The 26006-nt window shown below is 44.2% G+C and overlaps 2 protein-coding genes across 4 annotated transcripts in view; both read right to left on the bottom strand.

Moving 5' to 3' along the window:
* Tdrd12 (tudor domain containing 12) overlaps nucleotides 1-10789 on the bottom strand; it is an 86527-nt gene extending 75738 nt beyond the window's left edge. The window contains exons 1-2 of the mRNA XM_052179188.1: nucleotides 10766-10789; nucleotides 752-910 (exon numbers count right to left, since the gene is read on the bottom strand). Coding sequence (XP_052035148.1) covers nucleotides 752-910; nucleotides 10766-10789 — 183 coding nt within the window. The remainder of the gene's footprint in view (nucleotides 1-751; nucleotides 911-10765) is intronic.
* Nucleotides 10790-15267: 4478 nt separating this feature from the next.
* On the bottom strand, nucleotides 15268-25650 carry Nudt19 (nudix hydrolase 19). 3 transcript variants are annotated; one of them, XR_007974628.1, is made up of 4 exons: nucleotides 24884-25650; nucleotides 21694-21901; nucleotides 18560-18722; nucleotides 16024-16119 (listed from the first exon to the last, which is right to left on the bottom strand). XR_007974628.1 is itself a non-coding variant. In XM_052165427.1 (3 exons), exons 1-3 carry the CDS (start codon nucleotides 25532-25534, stop codon nucleotides 15905-15907), a joined length of 1074 nt encoding a protein of 357 aa, XP_052021387.1. In that variant the 5' UTR covers nucleotides 25535-25650; the 3' UTR covers nucleotides 15268-15904. The 3 variants fall into 3 exon arrangements, 2 of the variants coding, with proteins under 2 accessions (XP_052021387.1, XP_052021394.1); XM_052165427.1 differs by lacking the exon at nucleotides 18560-18722 and having other exon boundaries at nucleotides 15268-16119; XM_052165434.1 differs by lacking the exons at nucleotides 16024-16119; nucleotides 18560-18722 and adding an exon at nucleotides 18749-19059.
* Between the last annotated feature and the right edge of the window lie 356 nt (nucleotides 25651-26006).

Below are 26006 nucleotides of genomic sequence, written 5' to 3'. Positions count from 1 at the left end.
GTCTACACAAAACATAAAGGACAAAGGAAAAGTTAAACAGACAATCTGAAATATACAGACACAAGTGCACACACACTTTCAAGGATCAACAGACTTAGCTTCATTTTAGAAGCTAGCATTTAGCTACCATGAAAAACAGTACATCATGTTACTAATGGTGAGGGGGTGGAGAACTCAAGTGTTTCCTAGTTTTTTTCCTTAAAACATACAGAAAAATCTTTTCTACCACACTGTTATAAAAATTCACTCTCCTGGAAAAGGCCTGACAAGAGGGCCAGACTATGGACAGTGGCAGTTTATGTTACAGGAATACAGAGGGGCCAGGACACGGAACAAGTAGAATAAAGAAACAGAAGTTTCCCAAAGCCTGAGTAATTAAAAAAAAAAAAAAAAAAAACCAAACAAACAAATGGGCAGCCCCAGCCCACATCCTGCTTGCTAAAAGTCTGCGTATACATGTTGGGCCCCAAAGACCATGTGCTGTCTCCTTTGCCCATGTTATAAAATGTCAGTTAACTGTGATATCTCTGTCAGTAAAAGTCCCGGCTGTCAAGGCCCAACTGTAATCCTTGGTAGGAGAACCTTGCCTAACCATCCTCTTCCAAGACTAGGTTCTAGCCTGTGCAAAATAAACCATTACCAGGCAATGACAGAGCTAAAATATTCCAAAACTTTTCCTATCTAGGTATAGAATATTTTGCCTTTTAAGCTGTTTTAAGACTCTGAGATCAAAGCATATCTAGGTACATACCTGCCCTTCTTCCAGCATTAATGGTTTTATTTCTATGTCTTGACACATGCTGTTATAGAACTCATTCATGGCACTGTTTAGTTTTTGGTAGTCAATTTCTTGTTCTAAAAAATGACTACATCCTTTTATAATTACCCAGAAGCAACCTGGATCTTCAATCTGTAATATTGAGAAGACAAAATAATGCATGATTTAAAAGTAGAGTCATATGACATAAAGCCTGTTTGTAATGTCAGTGATCTAACAAATCCTTGACAAGCACCTTTGTCTTAAATGGTCAGATTGAAACAGCGGGATGGCACAGTTGTGTGAGTTTGATGCCAGCCTGGTCTACATAGTGAGTTGCAGAATAGCCAGAGCAGCAGAAGTGAGAGTTCTCTGTCTCAAAACAAACAAGATCTGATAGAAGATAAAAATCCCAAAACACATAAACAAGAATAGGCAAACAATTCTTAATTATGTGTACAAATCAAAAAGCAACCAGGAGAGTAGGCCTGGTGGCACATATGTATAACGGTAGTACTCAGGAGGCTGAGGCAGGGTGATCACAAGTTCAAAACCAGCCTAGACTATGAGTCTAAAACCTGCTTCAAATTTTGCAACCCCAAAAGGCAAAAAGATGCCTCGATCGCCAGTATTTAAAAAGTATACATAATATACATAAGCACATTATAGACAGTATTTATAACCTGTTAAGAAAGAAACAATAACAAAAGTCAAAACAAGAACATAAGTATGGGAAGCCAAGGAAGGCCTGAGTGAATCTTGTAAGGAACAGATAAAATCCTATGTGAATGTCTTGACATGGGCATAGGCCTGTCAAGGATACCAATGCCTCAAACATGGGGATTAGCAAAGTCTTCCTCTGGTTGGAATGTGGATGTGGACAGTGTGTAAAGAACTAGCAACTACAGCATTCTCCTCCTGGGTGACTGAAACCCTTGATGGTTCCCCTGCAAAGACTCCTAGTGAGCTTAGCTAACCCCTCATTCTCCTGCTGTACATAATGAACTCACTGAGGTTCTGGCTCCTGCATAGTTGGTGCTCCTCCATCAGAATGCACACAACCCGCCATATCCCAGCCTTTCATTTCTGTGTCTGTGTATCTATCTATCCTGTCTTCATTCTACTGTCACCCAGTCAGGTTGTTGCAGGAAGTATTAAAAAAAAAAATGATCCACCATCTCTCCTGCCCCACGGGGCCATGTTCCTGCTCTAATACAAGGCACTGGCCTGGCAGGCCACAACACCATGTCCTGGTGTGTTCTCCTAAAGGAGCTATTCTCTCCAAGCTAGCTCCCACAGCATCCCAGTTGTGTTCCCTCTCTGCCATAAACTCCTGTAATCAGTGGGCCACATTCCAGTAACCAAGTAAATCAAAACTCTTAAAGCTTAATTAAACAGTCAGATTTAGGTATCAATAATATCCCAATTTACAAGATGACAATACAGTAAATTCAGAGCCAACTGAAAATGATAAAAGCTTTATCCCGATATCTCTAACTTGTAAAATCATAACTACTTGTGACTGGTAGATGTCACACAGGTTCATGTCAGTGGCCTCGATTCTTCTCCCCTCTCCTCTGACTCATACTCAGTCTAACTCCTAGCTCTGCCTTCCTTTCCCTGTCCAATCACAGACCTTCTCTGCACTGCACTAATGTAATTGGACAGGGAAAATCCTGAGACATCAAGTTGGGTCCAAAGTCACTCGGGATACAGTACAGGTGAAAATTCTATTATTTAATCAAAAAAGGAGATGGAGGCAGGAGATGTAGCTCAGTTGGCAACACACTTGCCTAGCATGACACTTTAACTTGCAGTATGTCAAGAAATGGGACATTCTGACACACACCTTGGAGGTACAGGGAGGAGGATCAGGGGTTCATCATCCTCCATAGCTACACAGTGAGTTAAAGGGCCACTGTGAGCTACAATTCCACATCTCAAAAAATGGGCTGGAGTGAGAAGGAAAGGAAGAGGAATGAAAAACAGCAGTGAGGGGCTGGGGTGCAGTTCAATGGCAGAGCTCTTAATTAGCATGTGCAAGGCCCTGCATTCCACTCTCAGCATGATCCGCCCCCCCAAAACAGCTGGAGGAGGATAACAGATAAATCAAATAAATATAAATTATCACCCAGAGAAAGGGAAGAAGGAGTGGAGGAGGAGATCAAAGTTAGAGCTATGTGAATTTATCTTGGAATATATTATTTTTAAAATTATAAAAAAATTACAGTTAGCTGTAAAGGTGCCACGGCTATGGCTGGCTGCAGCTGTGGCTGGCCGCCTGGGTTGTCTGAGCCTGGAGGAAAGTTCACAAGCTGTTAAATCATCCTCTGACCTCCACACATCCATTGCCATAAACACATGCAAAATAAATAAAATGGAATTAAAAGACCAACAAAAGGCTGGAGAGAGGTCAGAAGCTAAGACCACTTGCTCCTCCTCCAGAAGACCTGAGTTCATTCCTAGAAATCAAGCCAGGTAGCTCAAAATGCCCTGTAAGGCCAGTTCCAAGTGATCTGATGCTCTTCTCTAGCCTCCAAGGCTAGCATAGCAGCACACACGCGGTGCATGGTAGTATTCTGTCTAAGCTCCACCCCACAGTTATCTGGCAACAGCCAGGAATGCCCCGCCCCATAGTCCTGGCCCACTATAAAAGGGGCTACTTGCTCCTCCTTGCTCTCATTGCTCTCCCTCTTGGCACTCTCTCCTCCCCTCCCCCCTCTCTCCACATGGTCATGGCTGGCCTTCACTCCTCCACTTCTCTTCTCTCTCTCTTCCCTCTCCCTCCCTCCCTCCCATTCTCTGCCCTGAATAAACTCTATTCTATACCATGTCTATGTGCGTGTGGTGCTTCAGGGGGAAGAGGTGCCTGAGCATGGGCCCGCCTAGGCACCCCCTTCCCCCACACTGCCGTGCCACAGTCCCTAAACCCCTTTCTTTTTATGACCCTTCAGTGTACACACATGGTGCACACCCAGATACATACTGTCTTAGTGTTCTAATGCTGTGAAGAGACACCATGACCACAGCAACTCTTATAATAGAAAGCATTTAATTGGGGCTGGCTTAGTTTCATTAGTCCATTGTCATCACAGTAGGAAGCATGATGGCATGCAGGCAGACATGGTGCTGGAGAAGTAGCTGAGTTCTACATCCAGATCTGCAGGTAGCAGTACTTCAGGGCTTGGCTTCTTGGGCCTTTGGAAATCTCAAAGCCCACTTCCAGTGACACACTTCCTCTAACAAGCCATGGCTCTTTAAGACCTCCAAAAACCGAGGGTGCCCCAGCACCCCACGCCTCTGAAGGCGATACCCAAATCCCTCGCAAGAAACGGTCTCGATGCAATAACATGAGGATTTCTTTATTCCAGAATTCTGGGTTCCACAGCCACACACCGCGCAGGGCCAGAGGGCTATGGACCACGAGTGCCAAATTGCGACAGCTTTTATAAGTTTACGACAAAGCCCAGGAATCACAAACCAATCATTTCTTAGCATGGAGAGCCCTCGAAATGCGAGCCAATTGATTTGTACCACTCCATAGTTTTTAGGCCAATCAGTTAAATTATCGGAGCCCACGCTCAGTGGACCAATTAGTTTCCTATTTTCTTGAATGTCTATAGCTGCGTGAACTCCTCCTGCATAGGGATAATGGCGTAAGCAATTTACAGAAGCAAGATAAGCTTAGCCCATTTCCAGTTACCTTATGGGGCCACTTATTCACTTATTCAAGGCCTTTCTGCTAGCTCTAAACCAAGGGTGGGCTCTGAAATGTGACCTTTTACCTAGTTTCTAACAAAGCGAGATAGCATTTTAAACTTCTGACTTCTTGGGGTCATTAGAGTTAGGCTGTATTATTTTCTATCCTTTCACCTCCCTATCATTTCAAATAGTGCCATTCTCTGGTGATCAAGCATTCATATCTATGAGCCTATGAAGGCCACCTTTACTCAAACCACGATACATATAAATAAAAATTTAAAACTCAAAAGGACCATTTTCAGAAATAGCTAAAAATGAAAAAGAAATTAAACTTGAATTAAAAACATCAGTTAAAACTTCAACTGATTTTTCAAATTCATACCCTACCTCTGCCTACTGAGAGGGTCAAGAAGACACCACAACTTTGTATCCCACAGACCAGAAGGCAAGAACACAAGTTAAGTAATTTTTTTTTACTCTTATAAATGCTTGATTTTTTTCTTTTTAAAGACAAGATTTCACTATATATTTTGGCTAGTCTAGAACTAGCTGTATAGACCAGGCTGGCCTCAATCTCACAAAGATCTACTTGCTTCTAGCTCCTGATAACTGGGATTAAAGGAGTGCACCACCGTGCTTGGCTATTTGAAGGTTTTTATAATAACTGGGGAAAGGACAGCAGTCATTCAGGTTTTGTTACTGCATGTAGTATAGAGAACAGTATTGGGGTGCCATGCCACCTGGCAGGATCTTGACATTGATCAAGGTGAAGTTCCTCTCCCAGCCTTAGAGCTGGAACTCCGGTGTTAGCCATAATCCCCTCCACCTAGGGTGGAGCACTCAGACCAAGGTGAAGCCCATTGTTCTTCAAGGACCTGCAGTTTCCGGAGAGGCACTAGCCACCTGCGGAGCAACAATCAACAGGTTCTGCTGACAAGTTTCCTGCCTTTGGGGGAAGGGTTCCCCCCCCACACACACACACACACACACACACGCCTATATATTTGTAGCCCCCCATTAAACTTTGAGCCTTGATCAGTAAACTCTTGGCTCCTCTTGTCTCTCACAAGCCTGTTCTATTTCATCCCCAGCTTTCCTTCCAGGTGACCCACTTGATGTTTCAATATAACTGTGGGCATTTACAACTGCAGAATAGTCTGTAGTCATATACTTAATAGCATAGATATCTCCATGTTGAATGCAATAACAAAGGGATAAAGCAAAGCCCAGTAACAGTAAAGCCAGTTACTAGGCATATGAAGAAATGAAACCATGATACATGGCCAAGGAAAAAGTCACTAGACAGTGACCCCAGGACTGGGGATGTAACTCTGTGGCATACACTGCAAGCCAGGGCTACAGTCAGGTTCTTATAAAGAAAAATCATACAAGCTCACCCACACTTGCGGATTGGAAGATTTAATACTGACATAAATTAAGGTGTTAATATTGATCTACAGTCAATATTTATCATTAATCAGATCCTAATGGCTTTTGTAAACAAAATTTTAAGGGATCCTAAGTAGCCAATAAACATCTAAAGAAAAGAAGCTAAAGTGCTGGGTATGGTAGCCCAATTAGTAAAATGATTGCTGCTTAGGGTCATGCAGCAGGAGCAACATTATAACTCATGGAATGTGGCCAAGGTTTACCACAGCCACATGAGGGAACCCTGCGGTGGCACAGCCCTGAGGACTGTGCATCCTGATGAGGACTTGATGCTGTTGTGGAGTTCTGCTCTGCTTGCTGCCCTCACATCCCTCCTAATCTAAGAATTACAGGAAAACTCTAAGGGAGCTTCCAGCCCCTCACTGGGTCATATCACTGGCACGCCCAGTAACAGTGTTTGATCTCTGTCAGGCATTGCTGCTGGAGCAGGTAAATGATCCAATCACCACCCTAGGGAAGAACTTAGAGATGTAGACTGTCAGCAATGACCACCACCCTTAGAAAACATTTGGAAAAATAAAACTGTTAGTGGAGCCAAGTTGAGATATTTTCTCTACTGGCTCTGATGTAGGAGATCTTAGGGAACAATCAAGGTCAGAAAGGCGCCCTTTTATCAGTTAAGCTGAGCCATTTCTCCAGCCCACAAGATTACTTTTAAAGATAAATAATAAAATAATTACTCCTTTCTTTGTAACCTCAAATTGTTACCTGCCAGTAAGAAAAATTGGCTGAAAAATTACCATGCTTGCTTACACTTTGTTAATCTATAACAAGTTGCACAGTTATGAACGTATATGGGTTTTGGAGAATAATTTGTTTTCTTTACTTGTAGCATATAATGCTATTTCTTGTAAAGGTATTGGAAAACACATTGCTTTTTCATAACCATTCACTAAAAGAAAAATAAAGTGAAATGTAATCACATTGTAATTTTATACAGCTTGAAAGAGTTTGCTGGGATATATAAGTTATGGAAGAATAAAGGATGAGGGTTGGAACATTTATCAACTAGGTATATGTGTAAGGTTTATGTGTGTGGTGGGTTAGAGCACTGGTCCTTCCATCCAACAACATGTATGTGTATATATGTTCAAGGTTTATGTAAAAGTGTGCTGGAGCATTCTTCCACCCATCAGCTATGTATGTGTAATGTTTGTATGAATGAGGGCTGGAACAGTGTTCCTTCCATCCATCAACTGTGTATGGATGTATATATGTAAAGCTTGTCTGGGTGTGTCTTGGAGCTTGCTCCGTCCACCAATTATATTTATGTACGTATGTATAAAATGCTTGGAGCCTGTTTGCTGGAGCTTTGCTCTAACCATTCTATGTTTAAATGTGTGTTTCTGTTTGTAGTTATGTATGTATGTGTGCATGTGTGAATATATATATATATACATATATACACATATATGTATGCATATATGTATATTTGTATATATTTGTGTGTATGAAGTTATTGTACTCTGCCTTTTGTTTCATCCACTCAGTGTGTGTGTGTATACATGTGTGAATTCTCTATCCTTCTTTCTTGCCAGCCCCAAGGAGTTAAAAGAATTCATAGTTTTTCCACTGGCCACAGAGAGTGCCAGCCCCAGTAAATTAAACTTTGTTCCCTCAGATAAGAGTCTGCTGAGCAGCCAGGCAGTGGTGGCACACGCCTGTAATCCCAGCACTCTGGGAGGCAGATTTCTGAGTTCAAAGCCAGCCTGGTCTACAGAGTGAGTTCTAGGACAGCCAGAGCTATACAGAGAAACCCTGTCTCAGGGGAGGGGTGGGGAACCAAATCCAAAAAAAAAAAAAAAGTGCTGAGTAACTTCTCTAATCACTGAGTGCCTTTGGCAGTAGCCCCTGTAGGTGGTATTTGAATCCACCCGACAGCATCTCTAAACACTGATCCCCCAAGGCTGCTTCAGTATACCCACCACCTGGATGCCAAAGCTGGTCATTGGCAGCTTGTCTAGCTGTATACGGAATCCTAGGTCCAAGCCCCAGCACTACATAAAACTCACCATGGTAGTGCATACCTGTAATCCCAGCCCTCCTGAGATGGAGGGGAGGATCAGGCTCCTGAAGAAGACAGGGACCAGTCTCAGCTGAAGACACTGTATCAAAACAACACTAGCTAGAGGAACTCATACCGTACTTCAAAACTTACTACAAAACCACAATAATCCAGTGTGGTGCTATTGTAATCCAGACATACAGACCAGAAGGATAAAAGTCCCAGAGCTACCTCCTTTACAATGTAGCCCAGTAATAGCTGACAAAGGTAGCAAAGTCATTCTAGGGGAAATGATTATCTTGTCCAAAACTATTGGTGGGAAACTGAGTACTTCATGCCAAAGGATGAACTAGCAACATACAGAGAAATTAATTCCAGGGCCTGGCAGGATGGCTCACTTGCTGGGGAAACCTAGCAACTTGAGCTCAGTCTCTGAAATCCATGGAGACATGTGAGAATGAACTCTGCAACTTTCACAGGTATGCCACAGCATGTGACTCCCTAATTAACATGAATGCAATAAAAATGGGGGAGGGGGGACCAAAGAAAACTAGCTTGAAGGTATCATTGCCTAATTGTGAGATGTATGACTATAAAACTCTTAGAAACACACAATACAAAAGCCTTCCATTATCCAAAAGCCTTGGCTGCTTGGATACAACAAACACAGCAACAAAAAAAGGAAACTACTAAACTGATCAAAATTGTATCATATGACTCCAGAGAAACTGTGAATGGAACAGTCAACCATGTGTCCTAGTCTCCTTTCTGTGGTTGCGACCAAAAACACTGCAAGGAGGAACGGGCCTATCTGGCGTACAGTTCCAAGTTGTAGTCTACTACTGCAGGCAAGTGAAACCAAGGCTGGAACCGAAAGGAGTGAGTCTCCCAGACTGAGAACACCTGCATCCTTTCGTGTTTGTGCTCAGCCAGCTTTTTCAACTATACAATCCAGGATGCCAAGCCTGGGGAAGGCTAAGGCCCTCAATGAGGCCCATCAATTAACAGTCAAAACAAACACACACATCCACAGGCCAGCTTGATCTAGTTGATTCCTAACTGAGATGCTTTTCCCAGATGATCAATTCTGGTTGTGTCAACTGTAAGTAACCAGCACAACACAGAATGGGGTGGGGGGGGGGGGGGGAGAGTCACTCCTCTGTAGAGGGAAAAAAAAGATAAGCACTGGAGAAGCCAGAAGGTTAAACACACAGCTTACCTATTCAATGGAACACGGTACAAAGCTGCTCCTCCTAGAACGCCAGGAATGATGGAGTTTTACAACCTGGTGACCCTTTGCCTTTTGATAAAACAGACTCTGCTGGTATCTCCCAGAATTCATGTTTATACATACCCCAGATCTTTCCTCTAAATCTTGAGCACTGCTTTTAGACAATAAATCTATTCTTATGATGTCACTTGTGCTTTAAACAGCTAAGTGACTTCTGTGTTATCTCTATGCAGGCCAACCCTAACATCAACGGGTGTTATGTTTACCTCAGTCTAACTCCCTAGATCCTAAATCTTGGGCACTGTCTCTGAGCCAACAGTACCCATGCTTGTGAAAGAAACCAGGTGCAAAAGAATCTCAATGTCTTAAGCGTGTCATAAATTGTTGGACTCTTCAGACTGAGTTAATTGTAATTGGAATACTTCCACCCACCCCCAGAACTGTGCCATGCTCAAACATGGCTGAAGTTAAATGATATGGGCCAGGTCCTAAAAGTCTCGGTCTAGCACTGGTTATAATCAGGCTGAGCCTTAGTTTCATTCTTACCTCACCTTGATGTCTTTTCCCTGCCTGCTGTAAAGCCTCTCTTTTCAGGTTAAGGGACTGATAATTCAGAATGTAAGGAGAACATGTAGACTCAACCACTACACCATAAATCTGAACAGCTCAAAAATAAAAAAAGGACCTGAGGTGACACTTTTGTTTTCCAGTGAAGCTAATATAGGTGACCAATAATCACATGAAAAGATGCTTGATGGGTTGTAGAGGCTGCTCTGGGGTTAAGAGGACGTGACTGATTGCTCTGGCAGAGGCCCCCAAATCCATTCTCATCAGTTGCTAGCACCTACATGGGGTTGGGGAGGCAACTCCCAACTGCCTGGAACTCCAGCTCGGTCGGAGGGTTCCTGCACTCGTGTGCACATACCCAGACACAGACACATGAAAACAAAATAAAAGTAAGGTTTTAATGATGCTTGACATGCCGGGTGCAGTAGTGCACAACTTTGATGACAGCACTGGAGAGGCAAAGGGCAGGTTGATCCCTGTAAGGCCATCTTGGTGTACCTGGAGTGCCAAGCAAGCCAGGGCTACAGAGTTAAGCAGCTAAAATTAAATGCATTTGTTAAAATAAGCGGGACCAGTAGGAGGACTCAGTAAAAGGTGATTGCCAACAGGCCTGACTACCCGAGTTCCATCCTCAGGTCAGTTGCCCTCTGACCTCTACACGTGCACCATGGCTCAGGCACTCCCACGGGGATTACACAAATAAATAAATAAATAAGTGACCGTACCTACCAAGGTTACAAGGCCTAAGCTTACAGAATAAATGTAACTGTAACTGGTCGGTTCACCAATGAATATTTAATTTGGGGCGGAGGTGTTTGTTAGATACGGTCTCACTATGTAGCCTAGGCTGGCCCGGAACTCACTATGATTTTCCTGCATGCATATACTGAATAGCTTGAAGTATATTAGCATTTGCCACCGCATCGGCAGCCAGGGTGTGCAACTGCGTCACTCGCTTATCTGAAAGCAAGAGTACGGTACCCGAGCTTTGGGGCCCCAAGATGGCTGCCGCACGTGGGGAAGCTCCTCGAGGACGGCCTCGGGCACTCCTCACCTTCAGCACCAGGACCTCGAGCATCCCGCAGACGCTTCCTGGCCCTTCTCTCACAGAGGAACTCACAGCCGCACAGCACACAGAGTGAGAGTGAGCGTCCCTCACCACCAACAAGGGAGCCGCTTTGACCTGGCCTGGGAGCTCGAGCTCTGGCAGCCTTCGCAAGCCCCTCGCACGCACTCTTAACGGCCCGCCCTCAGCCCGCGCCTGCGCACAGGCCTCCAGAGGGCTAGAAAGTACCTGCGCACCAACGGCCTGGATAACGGCCTGGCTGCGCACGGCGCCACCCTCAGGCTGGGCGGTGAACTACAGGGCTAAGAAGGACTCTTGGTTCCTCTCCCCAAGTGCAACCTAACCTGTTCAGGGTTTGACTTGTGTCCCCCGCACCCCCAAGCGATGGAGTGACTGCATGCAAGCCAAGTCTTTATCACTATTGCCTGCCAGCAAGCCCTGCTCTCCATTCCCCTTGGGCCAGCTAGCAGCCTCCATCACAGCACTTATGTTGGGTCTCTCCTATATCAATACCTGTCTAACTTGCATCATCACAGAGTGTTCTAATCGGTCACCCAGATCTTGTGTCTTCCTGGCACCGTTTCCACCTGACCACATTCTGGAAAAGGCCTACCTCCTAAGCCAGATTCTACCCACACCTGTACTTTATTGTGGCAGCATAGGGTTTTTTTTTAACTCCTCTTTTCTGATCTTGTATCCTGAGACAGACATGGTGCTTCTAGGTTACATGTGATTGCACTGAAACAAAGGGCACAGAAGCACGGGGAGAGTTAGCTATCAGTGCCATTTTGCGCATCAGCAACAAATAAGAAGTGGGGTAATAATAGTCTGTTAAAATTGAACCATGACTCTGCCGACCCAAATGATTTTACAAGTGAATTTTTTGATGGCTGAGTTTTGAAAAAGCAAAATAGCTTGAGTTCATATTCAGTTGTATTCATCTTCCAGTAAAGAGAATCAAGATGGCAACAAAGAGACTTATGGTTTCAAGAAAGTGTGGAAATAGGAGGGAAGGGGAATGGGTGTTTAGGAAACAATGTGCACACAGCATCCAGTTTTTTGTTTTTTTGTTTTTGTTTTTTTTTTTTTTTTTTTGGTTTTTGGATTTGGTTTTTGTCGAGACAGGGTTTCTCTGTGTAGTCCTGGCTGTCCTGGAACTCACTCTGAAGACCAGGCTGGCCTCAAACTCAGAAATCCGCCTGAGGTTCTCTGTCTCCCAGAGTGCTGGGATTACAGGCGTGCGCCACCGCCCGGCCACAGCATCCAGTTTTAAAAGTAAGCTTGATGCTAGGGAGATAGTTCAAAGGGGAAAGCGATTGTTGCTGCATACATATGAAGATGCGAGTTCAATCCCCAGATTCCATTTTTAAAAAGCTAAGTCAGGCCAGGCGGTGGTGCCTCACGCCTGTAATCCCAGCACTCTGGGAGGCAGGGGCAGGTGGATTTCTGAGTTTGAGGCCAGCCCAGTCTACAGAGTGAGTTCCAGGACAGTCACGGCTATACAGAGAAACCCTGTCTCAAAAAAAACCAAATCCAAAAAAACTAAAAAAAAAAAAAAAAAAAAAAAAAGGGAGGGGGGAATCTCTGGGACTTGATGACCAGCAAGCCTGACCTACTTCATAAGCATCAGGAATGTGAAAAAGACAAGAAAAGGAAAAAAAAAGTATGGATAGGGAGATAATTTAACAAGTGAGAGGACTTGCCATGCAAACATGGGGACCTGAGTTCAAATCCCCAGTACCCATATAAAAAGCTAGGCATAGCTATAGTTGCCTAAAATCCCAGAATTGAGGGAAAGAGACAGATGGTTCCTAGGCCAGTCAACCTACTCAAAATGGTGGCCTTCAGATTCAGTGAAAAACCTGTCTCAAGGGAGTCCAATAGAGAGCCTAGGTTCTCTTGCAACCTTGTGTTGAAATGTGTGTGTGCGCGCACATTGTACATGTGAATCCATATGTACACAACCAACGGCTGTGTACAGGAATGAACAGCTCCCGAGGGATGTCACCCAAGATTTTAGGCCCACGGGGCACATGCACCCACACAAATACGCTTGAAGAGGTAGGGTGGCTTACAGCCACAACCTCAGCAGGAGAAGCATGAGGCAGGATTGCAGGTTTGAGGTCAGCCTGGACTACAATAAGAAGAACTTGTCTCCAAAAGCAAAATACCACACAGGTGGTTGATTTCACAAGGACCTGCAAATATGCATTTAAAAGCTTGGTAAAGAAGGTGGGAGAAAAAAAGAACCTCTCTGTAGTGTAGGAAAATCATTTTCTCCTTTGGCTAGGTCCCACACTACAGGATTGTGCTTTATAATTTTTTTCACATGGCTTGTGGAAAGTAGAATTATGTGTACATGATTCTGAATGGTCAAGATTACTGAATTGTATATGAAGACACACTTCTGTAATCCTGATACTCCAGAGGCTGAGGCAGGAGGATAATAAGTACAAGACTAACCTGCATTACCTGAATAGGTTCTAGGCCAGCCTGGGCAGCTTTGTGAGACCCTGTCTCAAAATAACAATAGCAACAACAACAGCAATCATAATTTTGCTTTGGATTTTTGAGACAGGGTCTCACTATGTAGCCCTGGCTGGCCTTGAACTCACAGAGACCCATCTACCTCTGCCTCTGGAGTGTTAGGGTTAAAGGTGTGGAGAGAGAATCACTAATAAACAACACCTGCCAAGAAGAAAGCTTACAGTCAATGAGTTGAGGCAGAAAACATGAGGTGAGACGTCCAGCAGGGATAAAGAGGATTCTGGGAAGTAGTGAGATGTGCTAGGGCTTCACCTGGAACTCTGAGAAGACTGTAAACAAGCCACATGTATGAAAGGTTAAAATAAAGGGAGATTTGTCTCTGGGACTCTGAGGAGGAGACAGATATAAGAAGACAAGGAAAGGAAACCAGCTGTGTAGCTGAACCCAGGTTAGAATAAAGGGGATAATAAGATAAGAATAAATCAGAGGACAAGCTGAAGCTTATGGCCTAGGATTTATTTATTTATTTATTTATTTATTTATTTATTTATTGGATTTGGTTTTTTCAAGACAGGTTTTCTCTGTGTAGCCCTGGCTGTCCTGGAACTCACTCTGTAGACCAGGCTGGCCTCAAACTCAGAAATCTGCCTGCCTCTGCCTCCCAGAGTGCTGGGATTACAGGCGTACAACTCCACTGCCGCCGCTGCCCGGCTGGTATTTATTAATAATCAGTCACAGAGTCCTTGTTTCAGGAAATTAAGTGGATAGGAAGGAAGAACTTGGTGGTTTTTTTTTTAAACAAGTATATGTGCCTTTGTATAAAAAAAAAAAAAAAGTTACTGCTCTTGCAGAGGACTTGAGTCTGGCTGTCTACTTCACTAACTCTAGTTCCAGGAGATCAAATGCTTGATTCTGGCTTCCAAGTGATGCACATACACTTATGCAAACAGACAGACAGACACACACACACACACACAAATTCCTAAGACTAAAGAACACACACATAAGCTTTATAGTTTATTTGCCTTTATTGGGCTAGCAGGAACAGCAAGTCATTTGGTGAAAAGTCTACTCCAACACACAACACAACAAAGAGCTACAAACAGAATTTGTGTCCTGCCAGGTATAGTAGCATATGCCGTTGGTCCTGGCACTCAGGAGGAATAAGTGGACAGATATTATCAGTTTGAAGCCATCTGGTCTACATAGTGAGTTACAGGACAGCCAGGAGTATGTAGAGACCCTCTCTCTCTCTCATTATTTTTTTTAAAGATTTATTTATTATATGTAAGTACACTGTAGCTGTCTTCAGACACCAGAAGAGGGCATCAGATCTCTTTATGGATGGTTGTGAGCCACCACATGGGTGCCGGGATTTGAACTCATGACCTTTGGAAGAGCAGTCGGTGCTCTTGCCCACTGAGCCATCTCTCCAGCCCAGTGAAGATCATTAGTCATGCACCTTAAACCCCTGTGAATTTAGCATCCTCTCTCCAGCCTCATTAACTACTACTTCGTAAGTATATAAAGGCTGATGAGTTTTACGGGGTCTGTGTGCATTATGTGTGTGCGAAGGCACAAGCACTGTGGCACCTGCGGAGGTAGGGGATAACTTTGTAAAGTAGGTCCTCTCTTCACATACTGACGTGGGTTCTGGGGTTCACGCTCAGGTCACCAGGCATGCGCAGTAAGTGCCTTGACCTGCTGAGCCATCTCACCAGCCTGTATTTTTTTTTTTTTTATGGCTTCCTGTCTTTGCCAAGCAAAGCTGGTGACCTGAGCTTAAAACACAGGACCCACACAGCAGGGAAGAATTCTCCTGTAAGGTATTCCCTGCCCTCACACGTGCTCCATGGTATGCACTCCTGTGTGTGTGCATGCACGTAAATAAGTAGAATAAAAAATACAGTTTGGATGTCAAAATGAATGCCATTTGGTCGTAAATCAAATAGCGTATGTTAGCAAGTTGAGTACAAGACAAGAACATGACATCACCCTTGAAGGATGTCTCAATCTCTGTTTATTTACATTAACACTTTCCTTACTATGATCAAATGCCTGACAGAAACAACATGTGGCCTTCATGGAGGCAGTAACCTGAGGCAGCCTGCTCACATCCACTCAGATGAGGAAACAAAGAACTCTGCTGGCACAGAGTGGGGACTCAATCCCCCAAGACCCACTTTTCCTAGCTGAAGTCTGCCCCTCAGTTTTCACAACCTGTCAAAACACAGCTACCACCTGGGGATGGGGGGGAATTCTCACATCCGTCCCTTAGCACCCCCTTAACTAGGTATCTCTGAATTAACTCCTGAAAAAGTGTAAGAGACCTAGGGCTCAATCTCCACAGCACACCAGGAAACCACTAACACATGGGACAGTCAGAAGATGGCAGGAGACCCCTTTCTGATGTTCAACTAAGAAAACAACTGTTGTGAAACCATTTATCTTGGTAACAAGAGCTTTAATACTTTGTACATTCTACATTTGGCTTGCTGTGCAGTCTGACAAATGGCAGAGGCTCTCAAAACACACATGACACAGGGAAAACATCTCATTGGGACTTTTATGGGCAGGTTACTTAGATTTTAGACACGTTCAGTCCAGCCTCATCATTTGCTAACAGTACAGAACTGCAGCTTACAGGTGGGCAGTGTGGCTCTTATTCATTATGTAGTTCCTAGGGTACACATGCTCATTCTTTGACGGAAGAGTCATGTAGATTTCGTAGACATGGGAACTGTAGATCACAATTCGGTTAACTACTTTGCCTTCCTTGATGATTTCTTCAGTCTTTTTGTCAGTAGACATATTCTTTTCTAAGAAGTCTGAGTCTTTCACATACAGCTCATCTCCTGAAAAATAGTAAAAATTTATTTCCACAGAACATTGTTTCATAACCCACCCCCAATGTATCAATGACATAAAGCAGCATTTTTCCGATGTATTTCATGTTGACGCTTAGTTGGTGTTTTCTTTTTGCTAGTTTTTAAATTTTTTTTTTTTTTTTTTTTTTTTTTTTTTTTTTTTGGTTTTTTGATTTGGTTTTTTTTCAAGACTTAGTTTCTCTGTATAGCCCTGGCTGTCCTGGAACTCACTCTATAGACCAGGCTGGCCTGGAACTCAGAAATCCGCCTGAGGTTCTCTGTCTCCCAGAGTGCTGGGATTACAGGCGTGCATCAAATCCACCCTGCTTGTATTTTATTATTAATCCGAGTGTGTGTGTGTGTGTGTGTGCGCACGCGCGCGTGCGCACAGACACACACACACACACACACACACACACGCACACACATGTATACTGCCTGGGGTTGTTCTCTGGGAGCTGAACTCAGATCCTCTGAGAGAGCAGCAACACAGCCTCTAAACACTGAGCCTGGCTCTGTTTCAGGTTTTCATTGAGGGGTGGGGGGAGAGGGAGAAAGGGGCATGTGGTGAATATATTCTTGCTGGTGGAGGTCAGAGACCAGCCTGCTAGGGTTGGGTCTCTCCCTTCACCAAACATGTTCATGATTACAAGCAAGGAAGCAGGAGGGACAGAGAACAAACTCTAGATCATTCTACCTTGTGTCTCAGATAGGATTCTTTACTGGCTTGGAACGTTACCACTTAGACCAGGATACTTGGCCTATGACCATCCAGGGATCTGCCTGTGTCTGCCTCCCATCCTGCCACTGCAAGGCTGAGATCAGAGATGCCTGTCACCAGGCCTTTCTTTCTCTCTGCACCACTTCAGGACACCTAAACTCAGGCAGGCCTTCATGCTTGCAAGCCAACATTTTACTGACTTAGTCAGCTCTCTAGCCCTCTGTGTTGGATTTTAATATCCCTACTTTATGTCTACCTCCGAGATAAGCATTTTCCTTAGGCACATCAAAATTGATGAGTATAGTGTTTCCATTGTAAGCTATAATTATTTTATCATTGTTCAGCAGCACAGGGAATTAAAACTGAGGCCTTGATGCAGTTGAGGCAAGTACCCCACCAAGTCACATGCTCAGCCAAGAGCACTGTAAGTTCTGAACTACTTCATGACTCTCTTTAGTCTATTAAATATTAACATTAATGTTGGCCTTAATAACAATAATTTTGATGTTTCAATACAAGTTTGTTCTGATAATCTTATGGTTAATCCATTTTTTTTTTTTTTTGCTTAGTCTTGGATTTTTCCTTATGCACTTGCGTGTGCACGCAGGTGTGAAGGCCAGAAGTTGACACTGGGGGTCTTTCTCCGTTACTCTCTACCTTGTTTTTTGAGGCATAGACTCTCACCAAACCTGGAGCTCCTCCATTTAATGAGATTCACTGGCCAGCAAGCCCCAACAATTTCCTGTCCTTAGCTGCTTAGCTGGGATTACAATGACCACCAGGCTGGCCTCTAACATGGGTACTGGCAATCTGAATTCACATCTTGTGCTTATATAGCAAGGACTTACTGACTGAGCCAAAACAAAATCACCAAGCTTAATTTAGATGAATTATCATCTGTGTTAAAACTGCTAGGGGTTGGAGAGATGGTTCAGGGGTTAAGAGCACTGGCTGCTCTTCCAGAGGACCCGAGTTCTGGTCCTAGCAACCACATGGCAGCTCACTACAACCTGGAACTCCAGTTCCAGGGAATCGATGCTTTCTTTTGGCCTCTGTGGACATTAAGCACATTGATGGTACACATACATACGGGTAGGCAAACATTCATATGCATAAAGTAAAAATAAATCCTAAACCCTGCTAAACTATCTTCCTGTAGGGTGAATAACAAATCTTATCAGGAACTGAAGAGACAGATATGAAATATGACAGGACATGCAGTGCTTTGCCCCAACACTAATCAGTGTTTGTCAAACTATAACTGACCACCGACAAACTTCCTCATTCAAATAAGCTGACAGTTTACAAGTTCTCATAATTTGAAATGAAAATGTAAAAGTGAGAAAATGCATGATAAGAAAAATTTTGCCCATGCCTAGTAAATACACACACACACACACACACACAAATTCAGAATTTCTAGTTACAATAAACAATATGGGCTGGGCACGGTTGTACACCTGTGATCACAGCACAGAGGTAATGAAGGCAGGAGGATATCAGGTTGGAATAAACAGCAAGTTCTATGCCAGCCTGAGGTCTGTATTACAGATTTTCTCAAAAAGAAATAAAAATAAACACTGTGTCCTAGAGTTAACTTGGACAAAACCATACAGCCTATAGTCACCTGAGAAAAAGTCTTTTTTTTCCACTTCAGACAGAAGCCCCTCAGAGCATGACATTATTTACCATTCCATCAACACTCACAGAGGCGGCTTTCATAGGCCTCAGGGCACCACGCCCACAAGACATCCTTTTACACTTCCCAAGTATTTCAGCGACGGTGGTCAGTTCTCAATGCCCGAGTTGTTCTTAACAAACAGTTTTTATGTCCGTTTAATCAGTCTTACACCTTTCTAGGCCAATTCATCTGCAAATAGGAGAAGAAACCGTCACCAGGCTCTTCATGCCATGCGTCCACGGGACTCCCAATCCTCATATGCTGTCCAGCTTCTTTAAGATATACAGAGTGACTCGCAGCAGCAGGGCCACGTAGATGAGGAAGTTCCGAATGGAAGTGACCACATCCTCACACATCTTTCACTTCATCTCCTCTGGGTCCAACTTCGGTGCGAGACCCTCGATCTGGAACATCATTGCGGCTCTCCCTCCAAAGCTTGCGAGAGCGGCAGCCTGCTCTCCTCAAGTCGAGAAAAAGTCTTAATTGAAGGACTGCCCAGACCATATTGGCCAGTGGAGGTATTGTCCTGATTATGGGCAACACCATTCGTTAGCCAGTGGTTCCCAAACTGAATGAGAAAGTTAGCTAAGCATACTCCTTTGTGAGCCAGCTAGCAAGTAGAATTATCTGTGGTTCCTGATGTATGACTCATTGTGAAGTGAGTTTGTTGATCAGAAGCAATGCTGTGTGTGGAAAAGCTTGAAACCTGCTTTCAAGTTCCTGCCTCAGCTTCTCTCAATAACAAACCATAACCCACAGTCCGACATAAACCTCTTTCCTCCCCAAAGTTGTCTATGGTCATGGTATTTGTCATAAGAACAAACTCACCCTAAAAACAGCTAAGCAATGAACGTTCTCAGCACACAGTGACTAGAGACAAATGATGCCAGCCCTCCTTTGACAAAACCAATCTTCCCATTTCCCTTGGGGTCCCCAGAAGGGAATTCTTTGCCCCAATTCAGCTAGAAATAGACAAAAAGAGATCATCATCCCAGTCCCTTATGTTGTAGTGGATGGTTCTGGTTATTTTAAAAATTATAGATATGTTGACATTTTTAAGGAGTATTTTAAAAATGTAGCTTTGGACAGGGAGGAAAGCAGAGAGCTTAAAATCAGGGATTTCTACTTTTCCTTTCCTCTTCTCTATCCTTTCTTCTAAGGTAAAGGAAAGGAGGTGGAAGAGAAAAGGGTTCTTTTCTATAGTACTATAGTAATAGTAATATCATAAAAATTAGAGGAACAGACAAAGAGATAAGTTATCAAATTTACCCTTAGACAAAACATTACTTATCTATATCTTACATTGATAGAAATCTTTATAATTGATGCAAAGTTAAAGTTGTAATTTCTTACATTGGTTCAAAATTTATTTTGATACAGATTTAAAGTTTTCATTGGTATGAATGTCTTATATTGATACAAAAAGATTAATAGTGTTACTCTTAGACAGACATTGTGCATTTGCAACACATTTAAGAATACAAAGCTTAGACCCAGTCCTTCTATAACTGCTGTTACAAACTGTTCTTAGATGACTGAAAGGAGTCAAGGGACAGATAACAAACTCATGGTTCTGAGTTAATTACAAAAGGATGTTTTTGAGATATTTCAATTAGAAATGGCTGAGAGTTGTCAAGGCTTAACAGTTTAGATATACTTTAAGTAGATAGATAGCCTTCAAGGGTGTTAGAAATCCACAAAATACAACAGTTAAGTCCATTTCATTATTAAAGATCATTTAACTAGAGACACGTCTGCTCCTGACAGCACCCCTTTCTTGGTTCAAAGAAGAAGTTGAACATCAATGGAGTTGCTCCAATTGTGGCAAGATAGCCACCAGGCAAAAAATTGCCTCAATTCATCTACAGACAAAAATTCTTTCCAGAAAAAAGACACACCATGTGGCATAGTCAACTGATAGCTCTGCCAAGACAGGATAAACAGTCCTTCATAATCCTGCTTCACACGGGTCTGTCAGATTACCCTGGGCCAGAAGGCTAAAGACAACATTTTGAGGAATGAGGGGCTGTCCAGGTAGTCAGCTGTCTCTACAAACTGGTTATGTTTTGGAAGCTATGTTTTGTGCTTCCTATATTTTCAGATAATACTTAAGTTGTTCTCAGATTTCTGACAGGGTTGAAGACTGGTTATAATCTCAGAGCCAACTCAAGCTTTTTAACATTAAGAGAGAGAATACAGATTTGAGAAGAAGGTTTTTCAGATGGTATACAAACTAAAACCAAGACATAATTCAAGTATAGAATTGTAGCCTTTTATGTTAGGAAAGATGATAGAATGCTTTATCCAAATTGAAAAATTGATAGACTAGATGTTAAGTATATCTTATACCTTATAAATTACATAATTGTAACAATTGTGCTCAATTTATATCTGAGAAAAAAAGAACCCTTTAATTGGGCAAAAAGGGGGAAGTGTTGTGGATTGCCCTGGTGCTGTTTGTATTTTGACGCTAATTCTGCTTCCTCGAGTGGATCACATATTCGGGTGATTTCATGTGAACCTTCTCCCCATTTTAACTGGTCAAATAAAGGCGTGTGATTGAGCTGTGGAAAGGAAAGGAGGGGCTAGAGGTTACAGAAAGGGAGAAGAGAGGAAGGAGGAGAGGAGATGAAGAGACGGAGGAGACAGAGGAAGATGGAGGAAGGGGAGGAGGAAGGAAGCTGGAGCAGACCCACGTAGCCTGGAGAAGCCGCAAGCAGCGAGGGATCTCATGGCTGGGGATAGAGTAGTGCAGTGGTGAATCTGCACAATCTAGGCAGACAGCTTACAAATATTGTAACTGAGTTGTGTGTTCTTTGCACGGACTTATTGAGGTTGGAGATTTACTGCAACACTTGACATTACAGTTTATGTCTGAACACCAAACAGCTGAACAATAATAAATAAATAAACGAAAACCTTAAAACAAAGAAGTTAGGAAAAAATATCCCTTAATACTTTAAGGAAGCATACGATTTTTGTATTGGGCTACATTCACAGCTTTCAGGGGGCGCGTGTGACCTATAAGCAGAGATTAGCCACACTCACAGGCAGAGGCTATATAAAACAGGCGGTATCTGCTGGGCAATGCTGCCAGGAAGCCTGGGTGTACCAAACGTGAATACTAACTAACAGGAGCACCGGTACTGCTCTGACTCACCTGGGAGAAGATGGATGGCGCCATCAGAAGTTAAAAATACTATTGGCAGCCATTTCTCAGCTACTTCTAATGGGCGATCCAAACAAAATCTATTCAGAGCAGGGAGAGAGGCAAATTCTTCAAGTCTTCTCACTTCATAGAACTGTGGTGGTGCCAGCCAGATTTCTTTTGATAGGAAACATTCAGTTGCCTCTGACGGGGACAACCACTGTAGGGGACAAAGGAAGAAGCTCTGTAAGATTTATTCAGTCATCAGCCAGCTCTGTGGTTGTTAGATGGGGATACAAGATCTACTTGATGTGAAAAACATTAACTTATCCAAAGGCCTTGCTAGATCTCTCAGAGGCCCAGATACCACCATGTACCTACTGTCCTGCTTAGTCAGGAGGTTGAAGCAGGAAAACTGTTTGAGTCCACGAGTTGATGTCCTGCTTGGACAAAATAATGAGGTCCCGTCTCAGAAAGAAAGAACCTGAGGCTGGAGAGCTGCCTCAGGGGTTAAAAGCAGTTGCTGCTCTTGCAGAGGACCAGGGTTAGGTTCCCAGCACTCACACAGGACAGCTCACAACAATCCACAACTCAAGTTCTAGGGGATCCAATGCTCTCTCTTCTGGGCTCCCTGGTCAGCTGCATGCGTGTTGTACAGAAATAATTAATAACAACCAAATAATAAGTATCAATAATAACAGGTAACAGTGATAAAATGCCAATTAAAATATTAATAATTAGTAAATAAAATTTAAAAATCCTTTCATCCACAAGAGGTGAACTCACACACTACACGGCAACTTAATAAAGTCTATTTTCAGACACCAAAAATGCCTAACTATAAGTAAGTAAATACATAATAGAGTGAAGTGACCCCGCCTATCTGCTTAAAGTCAACCCCAGACCGAGAGCATGGGGGGAACTACGCAGCATCCAGGAGTCTTACTGACTGAACAGAATTTGGAAGGCTCACACAGGGTAGTATCTGGTGAGCCATGCACCTGAAAGGTCTACACAGATCTGAACTCCACAACTCTACCAACTACCTACCTGTGCACGATGACAACGTCCGAGGACAGAGCAACCACCTGAGAGGTTGCTGACCAAATTCTCCACGCTTACCTGGAGCCAAGGGGTTTCCCAGTTTTCCCTAGCAGTGTATTCCCGACAGAGGGAAAGCCTTATCTGAATGGAAGGAGTTTTCCCACTCAAGGGAACAAAGAAGGACATATAATAGACCTGCAGGCAAATGAGCTCCAGGATGAAAGTTACTGTAGACTTACCTGCCAACCATTTAAAACCCACCTCAAAAGGGGAAAGTCCACCTCTAAAAACTGCCTTCCGGAGAAAAGTGCCACTCTATTTAAAAGAATAGAACAAACCCCAGCATTCAACGACCTGAAAACAATGCTAACATGCACTCAAAGACTTCAGGGCATGTCAAGCACAGGGAAATGTGGTCCATGACTAAAACACATGCACATGCATAAAATAAAAATCATTTGTTAAAAGGCAAACTTAAAACAGTCAAAGAAAAGCTAAAGGCCCATTTTTACTACAGGTTAAGAGAACAAAGCTATTATCCCAGCAGGTGCTAGCAGAAGGGATAATGGGATAATGGGATAATGGGGTGGATAAAGGGAGATAGCCATGCTCTAAGTGGTCTCCTGGTGGAGGGGGTTAGCGGAGTAGCTTTAGCGATGTCTGGGCAAGCACACCCAGGCTTTGGACAGTCCTTCAAAGGAAAAGACATTTGTGAGTACCTCAAGAGAAGCAGGCAGGTCTGCACGCTATGTCATGGGAGCTCTGTAAGCATCTGCACCAAGAGGCTCCTGGGAGGAAGTCTAGGTTGTGGCAAACTGACAAAACTATCATACTGCCTGATTCTTTCCCATCTCCTGTTCTCAGCAGTCCCATTGGCCCAAAGATGTAAAGAAAATATCAACATGATAAAATAAAAAAGGACAAAAATAGTTTTATATTTAGTTACTTTTTATTTGTGTGCTTTGCCTACTTAGACATCTATGTACCAGATGAGGGCCAGAAGAGGGTGTCAGATCTTCTAGAACTGAAGCTACAGGCAGCTATAATGCTTCCAGAAATACTAGTTACAGTTGATATTTCATAAGAAATAAGTGCAAACTTAAACAACAGTTGAGCTGGGTGTGGTGGTTCATGCCTTTAATCATAGCACTTAGGAGACAGAGGCAGCCAGAACTCTGAGGTCCAGGTCAGCATGGTCTACAGACTCAACTCCAGGACAGCCAGGGCTACAGAGAGAAACCCTGTCTCAAAACCCAAAATCAAATATAACAAAGGGGAAAACAGCCATTGAGTTTACTCAATTAGAATACTGAACGAAAAAGGTTGAAACGAGTGAACCAGGCATCCATGTCCTATGGCAAGCCAAGCAATCCAACATATGTGTAACTGCAGTTACAAGAAACAGGGAGGGGAGCGAGAGACAGGGCTCAACTGAGATCTGGAGAGCATCTTGCAGAAGGCCTGAGTTCAGTCCCAGCACCCATTCAAGGTGGGCTCACAACCTTCCTTGACAAGGTGGCTCCAGGTGATCAGACGCTTCTGGCATCAGTGGGCACCTGAACTCACGTGCATTATACTGTCACACGGGAACACAATTTAAAATGAGTCATTTTGTTTATTTTACAAAAGGGAAATATCGGACAGTTGAAAACATTTTGCATAAATAAAGATGAACTTGAAGCAGTGGCACACTTGAGGCCTCAGGTTCTAGGCCTGAAGCCTAACTGTGCCTGGTGAAAGTGATACAAAAAGGAAAGGGAGGGAGGGATGGAGACAGACAGACAGACACACACACACACACACACTCACGCGCGCACTCGCAGAAAAAGAGAAAGGGGTTAAAAAAGAGAGAAAGATGGGAAGGGAAAGGAGACGGGGAGTGAAATATGAGTGATATGGGAACAGAGAAACAGGAAGAGATGAAAAGGAAGAAGAAAGTTAATGGGACTGAAATCCTATAATGTGTTCTAGAACCCCGAATTAAAACGATTTAGGGCATGAAGTGAACTGTGAAGTGTCCAGAACAGGCCGCTGGGAGCACTGCAGTGCCCCGCTTAGGGAACCCGGTGGGCTGAGAGTTGAGTCCTTGAGAGCCTAAGACAAGGTCACGCCTGGTAAGGCTCAGCGCATCCCAGGCGGCGGGTCCCGCGACTCCTACCTTGTAGCCCACCACCTCGGCTAGGTCGGGCTCCACGCGCGGGGTGTCGCGTAGGCAGCACAGGAGGAAGGTGGTGTCGAAACGGCGAGTGCTTCGCCAATACGGTGTGAGCCAGCCGCCCCAGTCATGCAGCGCCCAGATGTCCGGCGTGCAGTCCAGGTGTGCACACAGCTGGAGGAAGCAGCGCGGGTCACTGCGCACGCGCGAGCGCCATTCGGCCAGGCCGGCTGGAGGCGACAGCGCAAGACTGGGCTCCTGAGAAGCGGGAGCCGAGTCCCGCGGCCTCAGCAGCAGCACCCCCGCCTCCTCGAAGGTTTCGCGGATGGCACAGATGCGCAGCGCTACGTCATCAGGCAGCGCCGCCGGGTCCGCGTCGCCGTGGGACAACCCGGGAAAAGAGGGTTGCCGGGGTGGCTCCGGCCCTAGGCCGAAACGTGGCGGCGTGTGCCGAGGCGCGAACAGACGCATCCAGTCGGGCGAGCTGTCGGCCGCGTCCAGCACGCCGCCCGGGAAGACGTGCGCGCCGGGCATGAAGCGCTGGTTTTGCGCTCGCTGGAGAAGCAGCAGCCGGAAGCCGGCGGAGCTCGAGTGGGTCCAGCCCGCCGCCAATATCACGGTGGCTGCCCGCCGCCAGCTGCTCGGGCCGCTCATGGCTGGCGTCCGTCAGATCCTGCTTATGAAATGGCTGGATCGTAGAGTGGTGTCCAGAAGCCCGATAAATTTTGAGGGCCTGCGAAAGTGCGGCCTGAAGGCTTCCGGAGGTTTGCTTGTGGGAGGAGCATGATTGCCCGGCCAGAGCACCTCCTCGATTGCCCTACTGAGCAGTCAGGGTCATTCTCGCCCTGTCACTGCTGCTGCAATCACCAGCCAGCGACTAGGAGCAGGAGTGCGGAACGGTGTGGAATGGAAACCAATTTCTAGTTGTGAATCTTTCCCACTAAACACAAGTGACTAGGACTTTGTCCCCTACGCCGGTCTGTTCCCTTTAGGGCATTGGAGTATAGGAGGTTCCAAGAACAGATAGGTGTCTGAGCTTTGCATGTTCTCTTGAACCATGCTAATAAACGAATGGGTGAATCAGATGCCAAGTTAGACTAACTGCTGTGTATTTTTGAATGTCTTT

Source organism: Apodemus sylvaticus, chromosome 1, assembly GCF_947179515.1.
Source record: "Apodemus sylvaticus chromosome 1, mApoSyl1.1, whole genome shotgun sequence".
NCBI classification, from domain to species: domain Eukaryota; kingdom Metazoa; phylum Chordata; class Mammalia; order Rodentia; family Muridae; genus Apodemus; species Apodemus sylvaticus.
The sequence above is the reverse complement of the archived record's forward strand: the minus strand, read 5'-3'. Positions and strand labels throughout refer to the sequence as shown.

Coding starts and splice junctions, on each gene's coding strand:
- Nudt19 (XM_052165427.1), bottom strand. CDS start 25,534: ATGAGCGGCCCGAGCAGCTGGCGGCGGGCAGCCACCGTGATATTGGCG. Junction 21,902..24,883: donor CCGAGGTGGTGGGCTACAAG/GTAGGAGTCGCG, acceptor TGTCCCCTACAG/TGGTTGTCCCCGTCAGAGGC. Junction 16,120..21,693: donor CGCCATCCATCTTCTCCCAG/GTGAGTCAGAGC, acceptor ACTATTTTTCAG/GAGATGAGCTGTATGTGAAA.